The sequence below is a fragment of the Diabrotica undecimpunctata genome, chromosome 10, assembly GCF_040954645.1.
Source record: "Diabrotica undecimpunctata isolate CICGRU chromosome 10, icDiaUnde3, whole genome shotgun sequence".
NCBI classification, from domain to species: Eukaryota; Metazoa; Arthropoda; class Insecta; order Coleoptera; family Chrysomelidae; genus Diabrotica; species Diabrotica undecimpunctata.
The window spans coordinates 2,197,647-2,219,400 of record NC_092812.1 but is presented as its reverse complement, the minus strand read 5'-3'; the positions used below and the strand labels follow the sequence as shown (position 1 = coordinate 2,219,400).

Below are 21,754 nucleotides of genomic sequence, written 5' to 3'. Positions count from 1 at the left end.
ACCCGATCTTCTGTGCTCTTCTTTCTACCACTCCTTCCATGAACTTTCAGAAATTTTTCGTTTTAGGTGATTAGCATCTCTTTGTTTAATAATAGTTAAATTATCTTAACCTATACTCCCTAATTTTGGCATAAATTGGTGCCACACCTAAACTTTCACTAATCTATTCATTCTTTATTCTATCCTTTTTCGTCTCTCTACTAATCCATCTGCATTATGACAAGCAACACCAACAATACAAGACAAGTGCATAACAAATGACAAAAATAAGAATTTTCAGGAAAAGGTACTGATGCAGGAAACCATGCTGATAGGCGTAGAATAAATATTGCAACAAGGGAATAAAAAAACTATTTTAAGACCTCAAGACCCAGTCGCTCTAATACTACTTGGATAATTTAGATTTCACCAAAGATAGAAATTACTCGCTATGTAAAGCTACAAGTAAACTGAAACAACCCCAGAAACCCTTACCTCCTATCAGAAAATTGAACACAGAATGGGCACGTAGTGCACAAGAAAAAGTATGTTGTATACTAAATCAAATATATATCGTCGGCCTATAAAGAACACTGGACGAAATACAAAGAAACGTTATACACGGCGGGTAAAGATGTTTCAAAATTTAACAAGGCTAAACAAAATAAAGATTGAAGAGGCTTTAGCAGCGTAAAATCCGATTAACCATGGAAGAATATAAAAATCTTACGTTAGTAGAGAAAAGAAATTTCAGAAGAAAGAAAAAAGAGCAGCACGAAAACGCCTTAAATGAGATAGTCAACCATCACAATAAAAGAGACCCACAAGAGTTATACAAACAAATAAATATTTGCAGAAAAGATTTCAATCCCAGAATAATAGCCTACAAAGATAAGAATGACTCTATAATTAGTGAAAACGACAGATATTAAACAGATTGGCCAGTCATTTTAAAAAATTGCTTAATTTAAATTAGGAGGAACACCCGATAGGTCTATCTTCTTCTTCTTCTTCTTCTTTTTCTTCTTCCTTTTATGTAGACATGACTCTGTTTGATTTTAAATGTGCCTCCAGTAAGTTGTCGTTACATCGTTTTTGTGGTCTTCCTACTGATCGTCTTCTTATTGGGGAACCGTCTCTTGCCATCTTTACTACTCTATTTGTTGTCATTCGGCTTATATAATCGTTCCATGCTACTCGTCTATTTCGTACCCAGTTCTTGATGTTCTAAACCTTTCATCTACGTCGTATCGATAGGTTAATCTATACTTGAAATGAATAAAAAGGCAAAAGCGTAAAATATTATATTTACATGGGAATAAACCACATATATATATATATATATATATATATATATATATATATATATATATATATATATATATATATATATATATGGATTCTACAGTATTCACTGCCTTCCCTCGCTCAACCGTTTCCATCTCTCTCTGTTGTTCCATTCTCCATCGTTTAGGCCTCTCTTACTTATGGCGTCCTCTTTTCCGTCGTCCTCTTTTCCTCCTTCCTATGGGGCTCCATTCGGTTATTTTCTTTATCCATCTGCTGTCGCTAGTTCTTCTTACATGTCTATACCACTTTAGTCTTTTTTGTTCTATATATGTTAATATGTCTGTTTCTATTGATGTTCTTTGCTTTATTTCGTCATTACTTTTCCTATACATTCTTGTTACTCTGCAGCATCTTCGCAGGCATTCCGTCTCTGTTGCTACTATCTTACTGCTGTTTTTCTTGTTTATGATCCAATTTTCAGCCCCATATGTCATAATACTTCGCAATAATGTTTTATAAATCTCCGTTTTTGTCTTTATATTTAGGTGTCTATCCCACCATACTGAATTAAGTTGTCGGATTGCCGTTCTTGTTTGTCCTAATCTTTGTGTAATTTCTTCCTCTGTTGTTGACTTTTTTGTGATTATAAACCCCAGGTATTTGAATTTATCATTTCCTTTGATTGTTACGTTGTCATCAATCTGTAGATCTTCTATGTCTTCTTCACTTGTAGATAGGTACTCTGTTTTCGTGAGGTTAATATCTAGGCCAGCCTTGGTATATTCTTGTCGTAGTTTCTTCATCATGTAGCTGAGGTCGTTTTGGTCTTGTGCAATCACTACTTGATCGTGTATTGATATATAGATATTCGTTCCGTACCGGTACTCCCATGCCTTCGCATTTTCTTTTCCATGTAGTCAAGGCTTTGTCTAAGTATATTTTGAATAGGGTTGGAGATGTGGAACAACCCTGCAGGAGCCCTTTTGTTGTGGTGAAGTCTCCTATGATTCTTGTTCCCATTTTAATGGACACTTCATTAAACCACAATTTATTGTATTAAAAATTAAATTTTACGTTTCTTAGCGCAAATTAATAAACAAGAACGGGTTAACATAACTCCTTATCTTAAAATAATCTTTTTGAAAACGATTTATGGGATGAAAATTAAAACATCAAAAATAAACATAAAATGTCGTTGAAATGTTGGTAAAATGTTGTTGATTATTATTACAATCAACAGTTTCAGAACTTCCTTGCACAAAAATCATGTTTTTAATTTATGTTTTATTATTATGTAAAACTTACCCCTTCAGGCTGAAGTTTGGTCACCAATACCACGTCCTGCAAAAATTCTATCGGTGTTGCAAGATGTAACTTTATATCAAAATTGACAATACTAGTTACAGAAACTAGAACCTCTACGCCCAAACCGCCGCTGGGGTATGTAACCATCGCTACAAAATGTCTATTTGCTAAGGAACTGATTAATCGCAGCTGGTAATCTTCTCTAGCGGAAGTAGCATTAACTATCAAAAAGCAATTGGTAATCCTTTCAAATTTTCCATCAACATTAAAATCAATGTGGTTATGATCAAGAACTAGTTCTGCACCTCCACGAATAGACTTTTGGTCTTTTATCATAAATTTACTCACGAGAAAACCATTTTTAAAGGCTTTAAATGGTGTTTGGGAAATAACTGTTCCCGTTAAATTTGTGTAATCATTGTCTTTTTCTATCTTCCATTTGCTGTCGAAGCCGATCACAAAGTCAGGATTGTACTGTAAAATAAAAATAGTTAATTAAGTACATCAGAAGAAACACGGTGTACTAACTTTTCAGTTATAACCTTTTTAAATTTTGCTATAATCTTTTTATAAATTCACTTTCTTGTATTTCGTTTAGTAGAATCATAATTACTAACGTATTTTATGTCCGTTTGTGAATTAATGCATATTTAAAAAAAAAAAATTATATGCCTTTTTATGGATATATAACTTTCTATTAAAAAACTTATTTTCATTTCAATAGTAATGACTAATTATTTAAAACTTAGTGAATACTTTGTAATTTAATTCCAAAATTATATGAGGAATGGAAGTCTGCACATAGAGTGTGGAAACCACTTATGGAATAAAATTGTTTGTGTCCTTATTATAGAAAATAATAAAAAATTCTGGGACACGTTAACTTTTAAATTTAAATGTGCGCTTTTTAAACATAAATTTAAATGTACAGGGTGATCTACGCAATTCTGGCATAGTCCATAATCCTTATTTTTTTAAAAGATTCTTAATAACCTGATTTCAACAAACTATATCACGTAGGGTCTATAATAAATAATACGAGGAGAAATTTTGAAATTAATAATTTATCACGTGTTATGGTATCATTTTAAATTAGCTAAATACAGACAATACACTTCTGCTCTAAGTGTCAGTATATTGGGGAAAATTTCTGTTTAGTAACCGTGTTAACATTTTTTGTCATGAATAGGTAAAAACTGCCCAGATAGTCTGCTAATTAAACTAAATCGGTAAATAAAATGGATTGTTATCAATCAGTTGTTGGTGTGTTGACATTTTACATTAAAATAATAAATTCCTAATTAAAAGCTAATTTCTCGCAGAAATAAAAATGAAATATTTAACTGTGACCCACCGAATTGATATTTTAATGATGATAGGTTACGGGGAGAATTGTAGAAGTCAAGTTGAAGTAGCAAACTTCTTTAATCAGAGGTATCCTCAGTTGCCTAATATCGAACAAGGTACTGTATCTAAAATTTAGCACAATTCAGAGAACTTGGACATGTCAAACCATAAAAAAGAAAACCGAACTTCATTCAAGATGAGGTAAAAGTGGATATTTTGTTGTGTCGCAGAGAATCCAACGTCAAGTTCACGTTAAATTGCACGTCAAAATAATTGAGTCACACAACTGTCCTAAGGTGTCTCCATGAAGAAAAACTTCATACATATATATTGACTTTTGTGCCGGAGCTAACAGAATGGATGTAGAATGGATTTTTGCGAAAGAATGATGGATAAAATTAACACAAATGAAATAGGTCTTGGCACAATTCTTTTTTCTGATGAATCAACATTTACATTGAACGGAGAGGTAAACCGACAAAACTGTAGATATTGGTCAGCGGAGAATCCTCATTGGATGCGTGAGACACATACTCAGTATCCTCAAAAGTTGAATGTTGGAACAGGTATTATAGGAGATCATATTATTGGTCCTATACTTGTAGATGGTAATTTGACAGCGGAAAAATATTTAAGCATACTAAGAGACGATGTTCTTCCTCAGTTGGCTAACTTATATCCCAATCCAATAGATCCGACCCTACCGCATCAAACTGTCTGTTTCCAGCAGGATGGTGCAACACCCCATTATGCTTTAATGATGAGAAATTACTTGAATGAAATCTTCTTCAATATATGGATTGGACTAAGGGGTACTATTGAGTGGCCAGTTAGGTCGCCAGATCTTACGCTTTGGGATTTTTTTCTGTGAAGTTATCTTAAGAACAAAATATATGCAAAACAACGAACTAGCACTGAAGACCTCAAAGAAAGGATAACTACAGAAATACGGAATATTTCCTCCAACTTTAAACAAAGTACGGGACGAGTTTTATAGGAGACTGTGTTATTGCCAACAATAAGGTGGAGAACATTTTGAGCATTTATTTTAATGTAATCCAATCAATTACTTCGGGTATTCTATAAATTAATTGTCTTGGAGAAAATTATACTTAATTTCAAAATTTCACTTTGTATTATTCATAAAAGACCCTACATGATATAGTTCGTTGAGATCAGGTTGTTAAGGAGCTTTTAGAAACATAAAAATATACAGGGTGTTTTATTTAAAATACAGATTATGGACTACGCCAGACTTGCGTGGATCACCCTGTACATTCAAATTTATGTTTAAAAAGCGCACATTTAAATTTAAAATTTAAAATATCTGAACGTTTTTTATGTATTCAGTATTCAGTACTTTGCTTTACGGTGTGGAGGCATGGAGAGTGTTAAAAATCTTGAAAGCTTTGAGATGATGTGCTACAGCCGTATACTAAAAATAAGTTGGGTGGATAAAATTACAAATGACGAGGTAATACGCAGAATAAATAACGATCCAGAAGTTATACTGAATATAAAAAAGAGAAAACTTGAATACTTACGCCACCTGATGAGAGGACAAAAGTACACATTACTGCAAAATACAATTCAAGGAAAAATCCAAGGACGCAGAAATCCAGGCCATAGAAGAATGTCCTGGATGAAAAATTTAAGAGAGTGATTTGGCTGTACCACTAACGAATTATTCAAAACAGCAGTAAATAAAATTAGAATCGCCCTAATGATATCCAATCTCCGATAGGAGAGGCATTCAAAGAAGTAGAAGAACGTTTTTTATTATTTTCTAAAATAAGCACCCAAGCAATTTTATTTCATAAGTGGTTTTACACTGTATAATACCTTAGTCGAGAATTATATGACGCGTCTGCTGAAAAGAAAAACAGAATTCGACATTTAACTGCATTGTTGCCGCGCTGCCGGCTTTTCAGTAAGAAAAAATATCCAATAGCCCCTACCACAGCGTGTCGATATTTTTGGAGTGTTAGTGGACTGTCTGACGTCACAATGGGGGGAGGTTTTAAAAACCTTTCCAAACACTACTAATTTGTGTGTATTTGTCCCATAAGAAGTTGAAAATATTGGTTTTTTTAATTGTTTTAAGAATAAATAAGGAGAAACTTTTTTTAAGAATCCTTTATAAAAGGTATATAATTAAAACACCCAATGGGGCTACATCACAAAACGTTTTCGGAATCAATATTCCATCATCAGTGTGTCCTAAAAGTATATAACCACTTTAATTAAAAGAAACATGAAATTTAAAATTTTAACCAAGGTGAATACAAAATGTGGTTAATACTTACCAAGTGTACATGTTTTAAGCTACTGAATATTTGGGTGAAAACCCCGTTAAATGTGTTTAATTTGAATTTAAGTTACATTATTGGATCTTATGTGCTATGATGTTTAAGTTACAATTTCAATTGAAAACATGGCAACGTAAACTCCACTGGAGGTTGCTGGTCCTGAGACAAAGTGTCTACGAGGACATGTTGATAGCAACGGATCGAAATGACCATAATGGCATGTTAGGACTAAAGTCGGAACAAAGCAGTCAAAGTAACTTGAGGTAAATTGCGTTAGGCTTTCACGGCCATCGTCTAACTTATTAAACTGTTTATTCGGGCTGTTGGGCCGTTGTCTTCTGTTGAGATTTGTTCTCGACGTTTCGCCAACACTAGGGGTTGGCATCTTCTGGAGATGTTGATGCTTCGCTTGTAAGCAGAAACTGACGACGCGTTGTACTACGGAGGCAATATTTATAATTCCCACTCGCCTCCCCTCCACTGGTTTCGGCTTGAGGGGGCGTGTCGTTGTTTATAGTAGCTTTTCTATCTCCGTGTTTGGCGGGAAGGGCGTTTGTGGATTTTAATACTGGTATCCATGTTTTGTTGATTTTTAGTCCTTCTTCTATCCTATTGAAATTGTTTGGGTGCTTGTATATTTCCACCGCTTCCCGATATAACCGTGGGTAGTACTGTGAAGTTTTGTCCAGCATCTGTGTTTCTTCAAATAGTTTTCGATGTTCTCCGCTTCCCAAAGCGTGTTCGGCAACGGCAGATTTGTCGATATGTCCTAAACGACAATGGCTTTTATGTTCATTTATCCTGGTGTTGGTGTGTCTTTTTGTGGTTCCCACATATACCATTCCACATGTGCATGGTATTCGGTATACTCCGGCCGTTGCTAATGGGTCGCGTTTGTCTTTTACCGATCTTAAACAATCCTTGATCTTCTTTGTAGGTCTGAAGATGGTCTTTATGTTGGCTTTCTTGAGTATTCGCCCAATTCTGTCCGTTACCCCCGATATATAGGGCAAGAACGCTTTCCCTTTACATTCTGTTTCTTCGTCCCTTCTTCTAGATACGTTGTTCATCGCCTTGTGTATTTCTCTTCTGGTGTACCCATTAGAGGTGAGCGCTTTTTCAATATAAAGAAGTTCACTTTGGAGATGTTGTGGTTCACAAATTCTCTTCGCCCTCTCTGCCAAAGTTTTGATGATACCTTGTTTTTGGCTAGGATGATGATTTGAGTTCCTGTTTAGGTATCTGTCTGTGTGTGTAGGTTTTCGATACACTTTATGTCCTAAGTGACAAACACCAACACAGTGACCACAAACGCCCTTCCCGCCAAACACGGAGATAGAAAAGCTACTATAAACAACGACACGCCCCCTCAAGCCGAAACCAGTGGAGGGGAGGCGAGTGGGAATTATAAATATTGCCTCCGTAGTACAACGCGTCGTCAGTTTCTGCTTACAAGCGAAGCATCAACATCTCCAGAAGATGCCAACCCCTAGTGTTGGCGAAACGTCGAGAACAAATCTCAACAGAAGACAACGGCCCAACAGCCCGAATAAACAGTTTAATAAGTTAACTTGAGGTAGTTGTCTAAATATGACAGTAGCCAGCAATATTTAAAATTGAATAAGTTAATAAAATAACAGTAGCAACCATCAATGAAAAAAATTTTATTAATGTAAGTAGGCTTTAGTTTGGTAAAATTTTGTGGGCACTGATAGGCAACCAACTATACAAATATCTAAATTAAGTGGTGGTAAACTAAAGATTTTTACAGAAGACCCTTTATATTTTTGCAATATTTGGTACCTGGAAAATGGAAAACAGATATAATAGGAAGTTGGGTTCCTTAAATTTTATTGTTGAAGAGTGAAATGGCAAATGATGTATTTGAAAGTGCTATTGAAATGAAGTGTAAATAGAATAGAATTTTTGTAATATACTGTTTATGTAGTACTTAACTTATAACTTAAGCATGGAAGGCCCTCTATGTTTAAAAGCCTCTATGTAAATTTTGTACATGAGAAATATAAAAATATAAGTTATAAGTCCGTGACCACAATGTGGATAGATAAAGTTAATAGAATGTTGGTGTGTATTGGCAAAATATGTAAAAACTGCAAAAGTAGATGGGTTGTAGGTGGCTCTGTTAAGTTTAAACTTATAATATGTGATGTTTTAATATTGGTGTGAGAACAGAAAAGACTCTACAAGAGGCTTGGAACTCCAGAGATTCGAAACCGTACTTTGAAGGAAGTATATGTGGATAAGTAAAATAAAGTGTGGTAGAAAGAAAGATATACAGGTGACGATATAGTTAAGCTTTCAGGATTCAGACTGTTTCGAGGATTCGGTTGAAAACATTCACGTTTCTTTTAAAGTTACCAATCATTTGGGTCAATGCATTTTGAATTCCAAAGACTTTATCAATTATATGAACCGTATTGGTATTTATAGACTAAAATGTTTAGATTGTAAGGCCACCTACATAGGAAGAACATGTAGATCATTGTCTTCACGCTCTTTAAAGCACACAAAAAGAGAAAACACTTCCGCTTTCTCTCAACATCTAAAAGAACATAAACACATCCTTAATATCCCAGAAGACGTATCTCTTCTTCTTCTTATACTACCATGCACCTATAGTGCGTTGGCGAATTATCTTAAGGCCAGATGTCTTTCTTTGCGGGATACAAAAGATCGCCAGTGTTATTTATGTCTATCCAGTTCTTTATGTTTCATAGCCACGACATTTGTTTATAACCTACTCCTCTCTTGCCTTCAATCTTTCCCTGGATGATTAGTTGAGGCATTGCGTATTTTTTTCCTCTCAGAATATGGCCGAGGTATCCAATTTTTCTTACCTTGATCAAATTGAGTAGTTCTCTCTCTGTATTTGCCTTTCTTAAGACTTCCTCGTTTCTCACCCTATCGGTCCATGGTATGCGAAACATTCTTCGCAACGTCCACATTTCGAAGGCCTCCAACTTATTAATGGAAGGTACTCTTAATGTCCATGTTTCCATACCGTATAACAATATGGGCTATACATAGCATGTAACCATCCTGTAGCGGAGATTGAAGGAAAGATTGCGGTTACATAGTAGCGGTGAAGACGTATCACTTATTTACAATATTCCCTAAAAAGCTTCTTCAAACTAGAGATATGACGATCTTGAAATTATCAAAGAAAAACAGAGTCCAAATTGTGTTAATCGCCATGTCTCATTTAATTGAGACTTCTTTCCACTCCATCGCCAACTATTCTCATGACCCACACCCTCAATTTCTACTGGTTCAATAAAATTAACATTAATCGTTCTTCTCTTGTCATTTATTCATCTTCCTCAGTCCACTCCAAACCTCTCTTTCAATGCATCTAACTTTCCATCTATCCCCACTTCTTTCTAGGAATCTAAACTTCAAGTCTGACCCCTATGCCTAATGTTCTTCATGCTTCTTTTCGACACAACTAAATTCAGATCAGATTATTTTACTTCCCATTCACTCAACCATTCACAATCATACATCTTTACCTTCATACCCACATATCTAGATAATTTCATGATCCATCTAAAGTCTAGCCACACATCTAAATCTCCGCTTATCAATCGTAACTCCTTAGTAACAGTATTTAAATCAATCAATGTTTCTGACCACCTCCTACATCAATCAATATAATTACACAACATTCAATTTTTAACTCGATAAGAATAGATATAATTCACAATATACAGTAATCCGCACATATCTGCTTAACTAGATAATCACCTGTTCATCATTCTTTATACCACATTTTATTTTAATTATCCACATATACTTCCCTCAGGGTATGGTTTCGGATCTTTGGAGCTCTCAGCCTCTTGTAGAGTATTTTCTTTTCTCACACCAATATAAAAATATCGCATATTATAAGTTTAAACTTAACAGAGCCACCTACCACCCATCTACTTTTGCAGTTTTTACATATTTTATCAATACAAACCAACATTCTATTTATCTATCCACCTTATGCTGACGAAGTTATATCTTATACTTTTTACATTTCTCGGATACCAAATGTTGCTTTTTAACATATAGGGTCTTTTCTTCTTAAGTTATAAGTTGAGTGATATACGAACAATACATTTCAAAACCACCCATTGGCCATCAATTTTTTTATTTGTTTTACATATTTTGTTAACACACAATAATTTTTAACCAACTTTATTCTTTACCACGAGTTGTATAGACGATTTGGAGAACCTGACGTTGTAAAATTCATTAAGGTAGCACGCCTCAGATGGATAGGTCATGTAATCAGACGAGAGGAAGATGCCATAGTCAGAAAAGTTTTTGACCGAAGAGGGCCGATCGGACAACGAAGAAGAGGAAGACCGAGACTTAGGTACCAAAACAACCTAGAAAATTATTTGAAGTCTATCGGAATTAGAGCATGGAGAAGAGTTGCCAGAGACAGGGGCGAATGGAGGATTGTTCTGAAGAAGGCTTTGGCTCATAAAGAGCTGTAACGCCACTGATGATGATGATTCTTTAACACAATTATTTATTTATGTTCATGAACGTATAACTTATATTTTTATATTTCTCAGGTACAAAATTTTGTTTTTTAACATAGAGCCTTCCATGCTTAAGTTATAATTTAAGTACTACATGAACAAACTACTACAAACTACATTAAAAAAATTTTATTCTATTTACTCTTCATCTCAATAGCATTTTCAAATATATCATTTAACATTTCACTCTTCAACAATAAAATTTAAAGAACTCAACTTCCTACTATATCTGTTTTCCATTTTGCAGGTACCAAATGTTGCAAAAACATAAAGAGCCTTTTGCAAAAATCATTAGTTTAACACCACTTAATTGGACCGCGTGATGTAATAACGGATTAAGGGCCAAAAACTCAAAATCGAGATAATAGTACCATCTAGCAGATAGGGTGCAAATCTATAAATAAAAACATGTTTTTTGTAAAAAAGTACAAAATAAAGCGGTTTTTAAGAACCTGTATTAAGCGACATTGGTTATTTTATTAAAAAAAATCTCACATTGAGATTTGTAATATCGAATTAAAAGCCAAGTTGATTTTACAGAATTAAAAACTCTTACAACAAAAATTGGAATATAAAATCAACCGCCGATATTAGTACATAATCCATTGTCAAAAACAAAAATCCTTATCTTTTAAGTGTAATAACGAATCAAGCGCGACAAATAGTCGGTTAATTCTTTATTACAAAACACAACATATTTATTGTCTAGCTATCAAGAAATCGAATTACGCGACATCGTTTGTCGGATAATTCGTTATTTTAAAACAAAGTTCAAACACTTAATGGATCATTGGACATTGTGCATCAGTCGTCAACAAACTAGCGATAATAGTATTCTCATGTTTTGCCAGGTTACAAGTGCATAATAAAATTAAGTTAGATGTATTTTATTATTCCATCAAAATTAATAATTGAAGCCTCATGCATAAAAATTCTAGAAGTTACAAACTGATGTGTACAGCTATATAAAATAGTGCAGTTTCTTTTTCCTAAGAAAAGAATAAAAATTTATTATCAGAGCCGGAGTTACGTACTATATAATAACATTTATACAGTGAGTCCATTTAATACATCTTCTTCTTTAAGTGCCGTCTTCTAATCGGAGGTTGAATATGATCATCACTATCTTTACTCTATCTACTGCTGCTCTGGAGAGTTCTATAGAACTAGGTACATTTGAACCAGTCCCTTAAATTCTTCAACCAGGACACTCTCCTTCTTCCTATGCTCCTTCCTCCTCTTATCATTCCTTGTGTCTTAGCTGTTCACATCGCTGTCCCCTTATTGCGTGTCCCAGATATTGTAACTTTCTTATTTTTATTGTGTTTATTATTTCGTATTATTTGCCCATTTCTCGCAATACTTCCGTATTAGTTTTCTTCTGTGTCCATAATATTCTAAACATCCTCCTGTAACACCACATTTCAAAGGACTATAGCTTATTTATGTGTTGCTTCAGTGTCCAGCTTTCAAGTCCATATTACAGTATCGAAAACACGTAGCATCTCAGTGTTCTTATTCTCAGTTCTAATCTAAGGTCTTTGTTGCAGAGAATTGTTTTCATTTTTACAAACGCATTTCTTGCTATTTCTATCCTGGTCCTTATTTCTGATGTTTGGTCATTATTGTCTGAAATCTGGGTTCCTAGGTATTTTTATTTATCAACCCTTTCTATCGGTACAGTTTCCAAATGTATTTTTGTTTGTATATTTGTTTTTTTGTTATTATCATGTATTTGGTCTTTTTTTATTCATTTTTAGTTCATATTTTTTAAAGAAACTATTTGTTTTGGTTAGTAGTACTTGGAGTTGTTCAACAAACTTTGCCATAATCACGGTGTCATCTGAATATCTTATGTTATTAATAGATCTTCCGTTAATTTTAATAATTATTTAATACATACTACCTTCTTAAACTTTAACTTTAAGTAACTACTTTTGTAGGTACTTTTTTTAGGTACAATACGAGGCAAGTGAGTTTCTAATAAACACATCAATAAACTCGTCACTAAATGAAAGTACCTGCCGTGTTGAAGTCAGTTCTATGGGAGAGGAGAAATTACCTGAAGACTCAGTATTATTGGATATATCCTATTCTAACGTGAGTATCCCCTCCTCTAACCTGTATATCTCAAAACATTTAATGAGCCCGTATTCTTTTGATGTATTGCATGGGGACAGAAGTTTGAGTGTTGATATAAAAAATAGCAAAAACGTTACTACATCCGAGCAGGTTACAGCAAGTGCAAGAAATAATAGACGTAACAAATGAGGAATCCATTCGGTTAGAAATAGAAAATTTAACAACACACGAAAATAATGAAGAATCCTTAGAAGAATCTAATGGAGAAGATCAGACAGAAGCTGCTAGAGAGCAAGAAAATTTGGAGGAATATAAAAATTAAGAAAATGCCAATAGATTAGATAGATATAGATAGCCAATAGAAAATTTGGAGGATATAAAAATTAAGAAAATGCCAATAGATTAGAAACAGAAAACATAAAGGAATCTAGAAAAGGAAGACCAAGAAAGAGACGAGTTGAAAATCAATCCCGGCAATCTCGAAAACTTTTATGTGAAACCAATTAACCGTATGTAAGTCAAAAGGACAAATCCAAAGAAGCTAGACAGTTTACATATTATCGCTGCAAAGACAAACGTTACGATAAAATAAGTTTAGAAGAAAGGCAACAAGAATTTAACAGATTTTGGGCACTTAATAACTATCAAGCCAAATGCCTCTATGTATCATCTTCAGTCGTAGTTGTGCCACCAAAAAGAAAAAGAGTTAAACTATCGACTAAAAGAACCCAAACAAGAATATATCAACTAGTTGGTAAAGTATTATGTTCAAAAATGTTTATTCAAACTTTGAGCATATCCTCGGCAAGAGTTGACCGATAATTAAAAAAAGTTGGTTCAACAGAAGTCATTAAAGATCATAGAGGAGAAAAGGCAGCTACCCATCGAAAAATGCCTGAAGATCAAAAACAAAGAATTATTGATCACATCAGCAAATTTCCAAAATATAGGTCGCATTATTGTTGAAACCAAAGTGAACGACGTTTTTTAAACAGTGATGTAACCCTAGACATAATGTTTAAGTTGTATAAAGAAGAAAATCAGGACAGTGTTTCTTTTTCTTTCTATAAACGCATATTTTATAACAGTTTTAATTTGCAAAGGAAACGACTTAAAAAGGACACATACAATAAATGCTTTAACTTTGCAGTTAAAATCCAAAGCTCTACATCTGAGCAAGAGAAAAAAGAATTTAAGAGACTAAGAGATACTCATCCAGATGAAGCAAAAGCAGCTAGAAATCTTATGAATTCAGATCTCCAAAAAACTAAAAATGAAGAAAACCTGGAGGTATTGACTTTTGATTTGGAAAAAACCCTACCTCTACCACGCCTTCCAACTAACATTGTATTTTACAAAAGGAAGCTGTGGCTTTATAACTGCGGTGTACATTCAGGAAAAACTGGGCTATGCCATTGCTATATTTGGGTTAAATATACAGCAGGAAAAGGAGCACAAGAGGTAGGTTCTGTTTTATTAAAATATTTGCACCTCAAGTAACTGAATTGATATTATGGTCTGACAGTTGCGGAGGAAAAAACCGCCATATTAAAATTGTGATGCTTTTAAAATCTGCGCTTGAACCTTTACCTTCTTAAAAAAAATAAAGATGCGCTTTCTAGTATCAGGACACAGTTTTATGCCCAATAACTCCGAATTTTTGGACATAGAATCAGCATTAAAGCTCCAAAATCGGTTGTATACTCTAGATGATTATATAAAGGTTATCAAAACTTGCAGAAAATGAAACAAATTAGTGGTTTAAATGGTAAAAAAAGTTCAAAGGAGTTTGCGATATTTTAAAACATAGTGTAAATAGAAAGAACGATATAAATGGGAATTCCATTAACTGGCTTCAAACTAAAGAAATACTCCTCATGGAAGAAAATCCGTTTAAAATATATTTCAGCAAAAATCACGGCGGAAATTTGCAAGAAGTAGACACAAGTAAAAGAGTCAGAAGAAATGCAACCAGGACTACAGAATTTTTATATTCCTAAAAACTGCAAATTTTGTGTCCTAATGGGAAACCTGTCTCTATTCCAAAGCTTAATGTCATAATGTCGTTAATGGAGCTTATTCCATTGGATGCCAAACAATTCTACGAAAATATCGTAGGGAATGAAGGCATTCAAGATGATATTGACGGCTTTAATGGATCATTAGACTTCGATATTGAAGACCTATCATTTTCTGTATACGATATAACTTTTTATATGTATTAAAGCTAAGAATTTAATAAAACGTTAATATAACATGTATTTTTTATTTTGAAACATCAGATTAACCGCCAAATATGTCTTTTAATCCGGTATTTCGATCTTAAATCATACATATCTTAAACAATCATAAACGAATTAAGCGACATTTGTTCGAATAACTTTTAAAATATAAATTATTTTTAAAAAATTGAAAATAAAACATATTAAAGTTTTTTATATTTGCAATACTCTATCAAAATATAAAACTTAAACCCATTTTTTCAAACCTACATTTTGGACTTAATCCGCTATTACATAACGCGGTCCAATTTAGATATTTGTATAAGTAGTTGGTTGCCTATCAGTACCCACAAAATTTTAAAAAACTTCAGTCCACCTACATTAATAAAAAAATTTCAATTTTTCATTTAAATTTTAAATTTCAAATTTTCATTTCTTAACGTAAATTTAGGATAAATTTATAATTCAAACTACAACATTGATTATTTTATTATAATTTTAACTTATTCAATTTTAAATATTGCTGGCTACTGTCATATTTAGACACATACTCAAGTTACATTAATTGCTTTGATCCGACTTTCGTCCTAACATGTCATTATTGTCATTTCAATCAGTTGCTATCAACAAATCCTCGGAGATACTTTGTCTCAGCAACGTCCAGTGTAGTTTTACGTTGCCATGATATCAATTCTAATTATAACTTAAACATCCTAGCATATAACATCCAATAATGTAACTTAAATTCAAACTAAAAACATTCAACGGGTTTTTTATCCAAATATTTAGTGGCTCAAGTATTATCTACATGTTGTATTAACCTTGGTCAAAATTTTAAATTTCATGTTTTCTTTAATTAAAGTAGTTATATACTTTTAGGGCACACTGATGATGGAATATTGATTCCGAAAACGTTTTGAGATGTAGCCCCATTGGGTGTTTTAATTATATACCTTTTATAAAGGGTTTTTAAATAAATTTTTTGTGGTACATGGTATACAGAGAGTTCATATTTTATATGATTATATTATTATACATATATTATATTATTGTTTGATTAAATCTTGAATTATTATTTTACTTCATTTCACGGTATTTTGTTGTTGTTTTCATCAGGGTGATTTTAAAATAAATCAATAAATCATTGAACTTATTTACGAAGTTGAAAAATATTTAAAATAATATTTTATTCCTTTGTCGTTGCGAATGATTTTATCTTGTAAAAGACTAAAGATATTCGTTTTCTCGTAGTTTAAGTTGTAATATAACATTCTGTGGAAACCTTTCTACTAAATTGCCATAATGAATTTTTAAAAAAATGTTCCTTGAATGTTTTTGAGTTTATTTTTTAGATCTGGGATATGATGGCGAGTAAACATAATATTATGTTGAAGAACTTCCCAGAGTTACATTGTTTGTTTTTAGATAAATGACTAAGTCATATGCATATAAGCTAGTAAATACAGGTAGTTTTATTTGATGTATAATAGTATTTATTGCAATTAGAAAGAAAGTAGGAGTTAGAGTAGATCCTTGTGGAATGCCGTTTTGAAGTACTCGTCTGGAGGACGTAAATCCATTGGTTCTAACTCAAAAGATTCGTGTTTCTAGAAAATTTTTAATTAAGGCCAAAATATGCTCTTGAATATCCCATTTTCAAAGTGTTTTTAGTATAAGATGTCTCCATGTTGTGTCAAACGCTTTTCTTATGTCAAAAAATACGGCAATAAGTTTTTGGTTACGCAGAAAGGATTCATGTCTACTAGATTTAAGTGTTATTAGATTGTCTGTTGTGGATCTACCCGTACGAAATCCACTTTGTCTGATACTGATTAGGTTATTGTTTTGGAGGTGCCATTTAAGATGATAATTAAGGATTTTTTCTAAAAGTGTGCAGGTACAACACGTAAGTGATATTGGGCGATAGGAATTTGGATCGTCTTTTGGTTTATTATATTTAAGGATTGGAATTATAGTTGCCTGCGACCATAGATCAGGAAAGTCATAGTGAATAAAAATATTGTATAAAATATTAACTAATATTACTTTTGCATTCAGAGAAAGATTTCGTAAGAAAAGAGGGTGGATATCATCAGGTCCTGGACTCAAATTTTCAACACTTAAACAAAATTCTAATTCCTAAAGACTTACTGGTTTGTTTATTGAATTGCCGCTCTCTGTGATTTGTATATTTGAAGACTCCGTTAGTTTTTTGTACTCTAGAAAGGATAGGTTGTAATTGGAATCATTAGAAATAGGTTCATATAAATCTGCTAGTATTTCTGGAATATCTTGTTTATTTGAATGCGTTTGGTTATTGTATGATACACTATCTACACCTCGGAAGTATTTTGTCCCTTTTATTCTGCGGACTTCGTTCCATATGTTGCCTAAGGGAGTGGAAGGATTTATTGAAGAAACGCACTTTTTCCAACTTTCCCGTTTTGTTTTTTTGATTGTCTGCTTTGAGCTCTGAGATTTTTAAACTTTAAAAGGTTTTCGATAGTTATGTTTCTTGTAAACGTTAAAAGCGTGTTTAGACAAAGTGAGTGCTTGTACAATTTCGTTATTCCTCCAAGGAACTGGCTGCTTTTGACTCGATTCTATTTTTCCCACTACGATTGTTGCTGCAGAAATAATAATGTTATTAAATATTTCAAGATTTTGGTTTGCGTTATTGGTTAAACTAGATTTGTTTGTTTGTTCTTCTATCAGTGTTCGATATAAATCCCAGTCAGCTGACTTTATTTTCCATGTCTGGTGAATTGTAAAAGTTGATTTATCATTAGTGTTTATGGTTATCGTAATAGGGAAATATCAATGTATCCCAGTATATTAAAGGAGCTAGCGACGGACTTCATAAAGAGAGATCTACGGCAGAAAATGTATTATTGTATGAATTGAACCTAGTAGATTTGCCAGTGTTTAGTAAAACTAAATTTAAATTATCAATAAAATTATTTAAGAGATTGCCACATCTGTCGGTTTTGTTACTTCCCCAAGTACTGTTGTGACAGTTAAAATCGCCTAATATTATTTTTGGGTGTGGAATTTGGTTTAAAGCATTGCTTAGTTCAGTTGTCAGCATGTCTAAATCAGTGGGATGAGGTAAGTATACATTGCAAATATTGATTTTCATGTTGTGGGTGACTGACACTGCAACTATTTCGAGATTTGTTTGCAGTTGTATTTCAGTTGACTCTATGTCATCCCTTACGAAAATTGCTAATCCGCCGCTTGAGTGATTTGCAACTCGGTTTCTTAGAAAAGGAACATAATTTTTTATGTTTTTTTATGTCACTTTTTTTTTGGTCACAATTTGGTGCTTGAAATGGGTCTCTTCTAGGCATATTACTAAAGGAAGATGTATAAGAATATATATGATGAATAAAAAGCTTGATGGATTATATATGTGTAAAATAACCGTTAGGGTTCCACTGTAATATAAATGTGCTGGCCATTTATTTAACTATTTACTATTTACTATTTGACTATTTACTATTTAAGTATTTACTATTTAACTATTTACTATTTATGTGTTAACTATTTATTGTTGAGAACTTGATTCGTAGTCAGTTTCATCAGTAAAAGAAAGACTGTTGAGAAGCAGTTTCTTCTTCAATCTGGTGATATTGTTTTTTAAAGTTTTATTTTGTATTTGAGAGTATATAAAGTTTAGAATTTTTTGTATTTCTTGACTTTCATTTAAATAATTTTTAACAATAAGTTCAGGATGTTTTGAGTGAACGGAATTTGCCAGAAAATCACTTATTTCATGAAAAGTAAGTGTAAAGGAAGGGTTTCTATTTTCAATTTTTTCTTTAATTGGATTTAACATAATTGGAATATATTCTTGGGTTTTAGGCTTTTTCTTAGGTTTTTGAATATCGGGAGGCGGTAGGTCATTTTCAAGGATTTCAGGAGAGGAGATTTGTCTTTTAGTAGCATGAGTAACTTCAGCGGTTTTTCTATTGCTTTCAATCACTAAGGTATTATCTTGTATTGGTTATTTTCTTGGTATTGGTTTCGTGGTTGTTCTTGTAGCTGATTATATTCTTCATTGGTGAAGTAATGTATATTAACGTGGTGGTCTGTTTCCATTTGATTAATTGAGTTGATTGATGATGATAAAGATGGACAGTCAGAATCTTGATTTCCGACCATCTTGCATCTGGAAACATCTATGGAAATGTATTGTCGATATGATGTATTGTTTAAATGAGATTAGAAATGAGTCAGGAATTGATGCATTTTCTAATGAACATTTACCTCCTAAAGCTGAGCACGTGGCTGTATTCTGGGTCTTGCATGCCTACTCGTAGAAACGTCATGTTAGAGGCGGATTTTATACCCATAGTTTTTTAGTGGTCTTTAATTATGCTATTAGGTATAGTAGGACATACATTATATATGATTAGTCTCTGGGCAGGGGTTATAAGTCTTCTTACTTCAATTTGGTTACCATCAATATTTATATATTTGTGAGAGCTAAGAAATTGATCAACTACATATTTAGAGGAGAGGTAGATGCAGATGCGGTTGTTTGCTATTTTGGATGCCCAAACAACATTTTTGGGTTGTACTATGTTTGTACACAAGCGAAACCGGTCGTCCGATTAGTTAAATTAAATTGATTGTGAGTAAGTCTAACTTATTATTTCTTTTACCTTTTCAAAAACTTTTATTCCTTGTAAGGTTGAAAGTATAATATATTGGTCTTTTGAAGACTGTTGAAAACTGTTTAATGCATTGAAGTAAGATATATGTGACGTAGTGGGTATATATCGTGAGGTAGTAGCTAATTCCAATTCATCCATCTTCCCGCTGAGAATTTACGTAAATTGGCACAGAGGATCTGAAGCCGGACCTGGCCACTTAATAAAATTGAACTGCAGCCTAATTACTTGTTAGAAGCAAGAACCAGCAAAAAGTTATTGTCAATAGTCGATAAGTTGAATTGAAATCGATAAAATATTTTACCTTTTAAACTTCTGATTTTAAGGTTATTAATAATGCAGTTTTGTACTCACAGAATTCTACGATTTTCAGTACACTGTCACATTTAACTTTAAGTTGCAAACAGTATAAAAACTAAATTATATTTTTAATTTTAACTACTAGTAATTAACAAATTTGTCAGAACCGATATAAAGCTGTATGATCTGCTAGATATCGGGGAAGAAAATCTAAAGAGGTAAGTTTATTTCAATTAATTTAGCAATATACTTCAAAGCATATACTTTTTAGGAACAATCTAATTCACCTTCGTCTTCACTCAGCCTAAATATCGATCAACATGTGGAAGAAACTTGCAATATAAATACGAAGTCTTTCAAAAATCTGTTTCTTGTTACTTTTGTGAATCAGTTGTATTAAATTTTCGCAAACATATAATACGAAATCATCAAAGCGAATTAGAAGTTCAAAAAATTTTGGTTTACCCTCCAAGAAGTAAAACAAGAAATCAATTGTTATTTGCTTTGAAAAAAAAAGGGAAACTATTTATTGGGTGCAGCAAATTTAAAACCAATTAGGAAAGGATCTGCAGATAGATACAAACTTATGTAATCCTGATAAATATGTAATCCTGATTCAGTAACCAGAAATTCTCAATTACAAGTACAAAATTTCTTATTAAGTCACCTCAAATTGGACACATATTTAAAAGAAGCTGTTTCTCCTAGAATACGAGCAGACAATGGCTAAAACAGATCCACTTATTTGTGCGTTTGGCTCAAGATATTTGAAGATCTATAGAAAATAATACTTTATACAAGTAGCGTCAAGAAAAATGAGGGAATTAGCTAAAATTGTTATCAAACTAAGCAAAAATAGTTCCTCAATCAAAACACTTTTTGACTAATTAAAACCAGAATATTACGATTCTTTAGTTTTGCTTCCTTAATTGTTTCAAAATATGATAACGGAAGCAAAACTTTTAAAGCTCCATTATTTGCTAAAAATTTTGGCACTACATTAAAACAGTGTTGTGATATAGCACTTATGCATAATGTGACAAAGTCTGCGTTTACTGTTAAAAGTGCCAGCGCTAAATCTGACTTAAAAAAGTTACATTAAAGCTAAAGATAATTAAAGTTATGAAGAATTTTCTGAAGCAATTTCAGAAATCGAAAGAATTTTAATGAAAAGTTTTAAAAGAATAGGTAAGGGGGGAAGAGGTAAAAGGGAAGGTGGTGTACCCGTCTTAGTAAGTAAGGATGTACAAGAACACTTAGAAATGATTACAAAATGTAGAGATTTACTTTTAAAAACACCTAGTATTTACTTTTTGTTAATCCAAAATTTGATAAACCGATTCGAGGGTATGAAGTAATGTCAAAGTATGCTAAATCATGCGGAGCTAAAAATCCTCGTGCTCTTACATGTACAAGGTTGAAAAAGCATCTAGCAACGCTAAACCAGTTGTTTATCATGTCGGAAAATGACATGGAGCAACTGGCTTCGATGCTCATATAAACTCCCCGATAACATTTATGAAACTGTAAAGATCTCTAAGTTAATCCTGTTAATGGAGAAAGGTAAAGCAGGTCAATTTAAGGGAAAAAGCTTAGAACAAATAGAGATAAATTTGGAAGAAGACATTATGGAAGATGATGATGGACACAATAACGAATTATTTGAGGAACAAGAAAATGAAACCAATGCT

General features: G+C 32.8%; 1 protein-coding gene across 2 annotated transcripts in view; it reads right to left on the bottom strand.

Annotated features, from left to right (window-relative positions):
* The window catches only part of Apoltp (Apolipoprotein lipid transfer particle), a 1,459,665-nt gene that overhangs the window by 1,003,522 nt on the left and 434,389 nt on the right, over positions 1 to 21,754 (bottom strand). For both annotated transcript variants that reach the window (XM_072546518.1, XM_072546519.1), the window contains exon 22: positions 2,575 to 3,048. In XM_072546518.1, the coding sequence (XP_072402619.1) occupies positions 2,575 to 3,048 (474 nt within the window). The remainder of the gene's footprint in view (positions 1 to 2,574; positions 3,049 to 21,754) is intronic.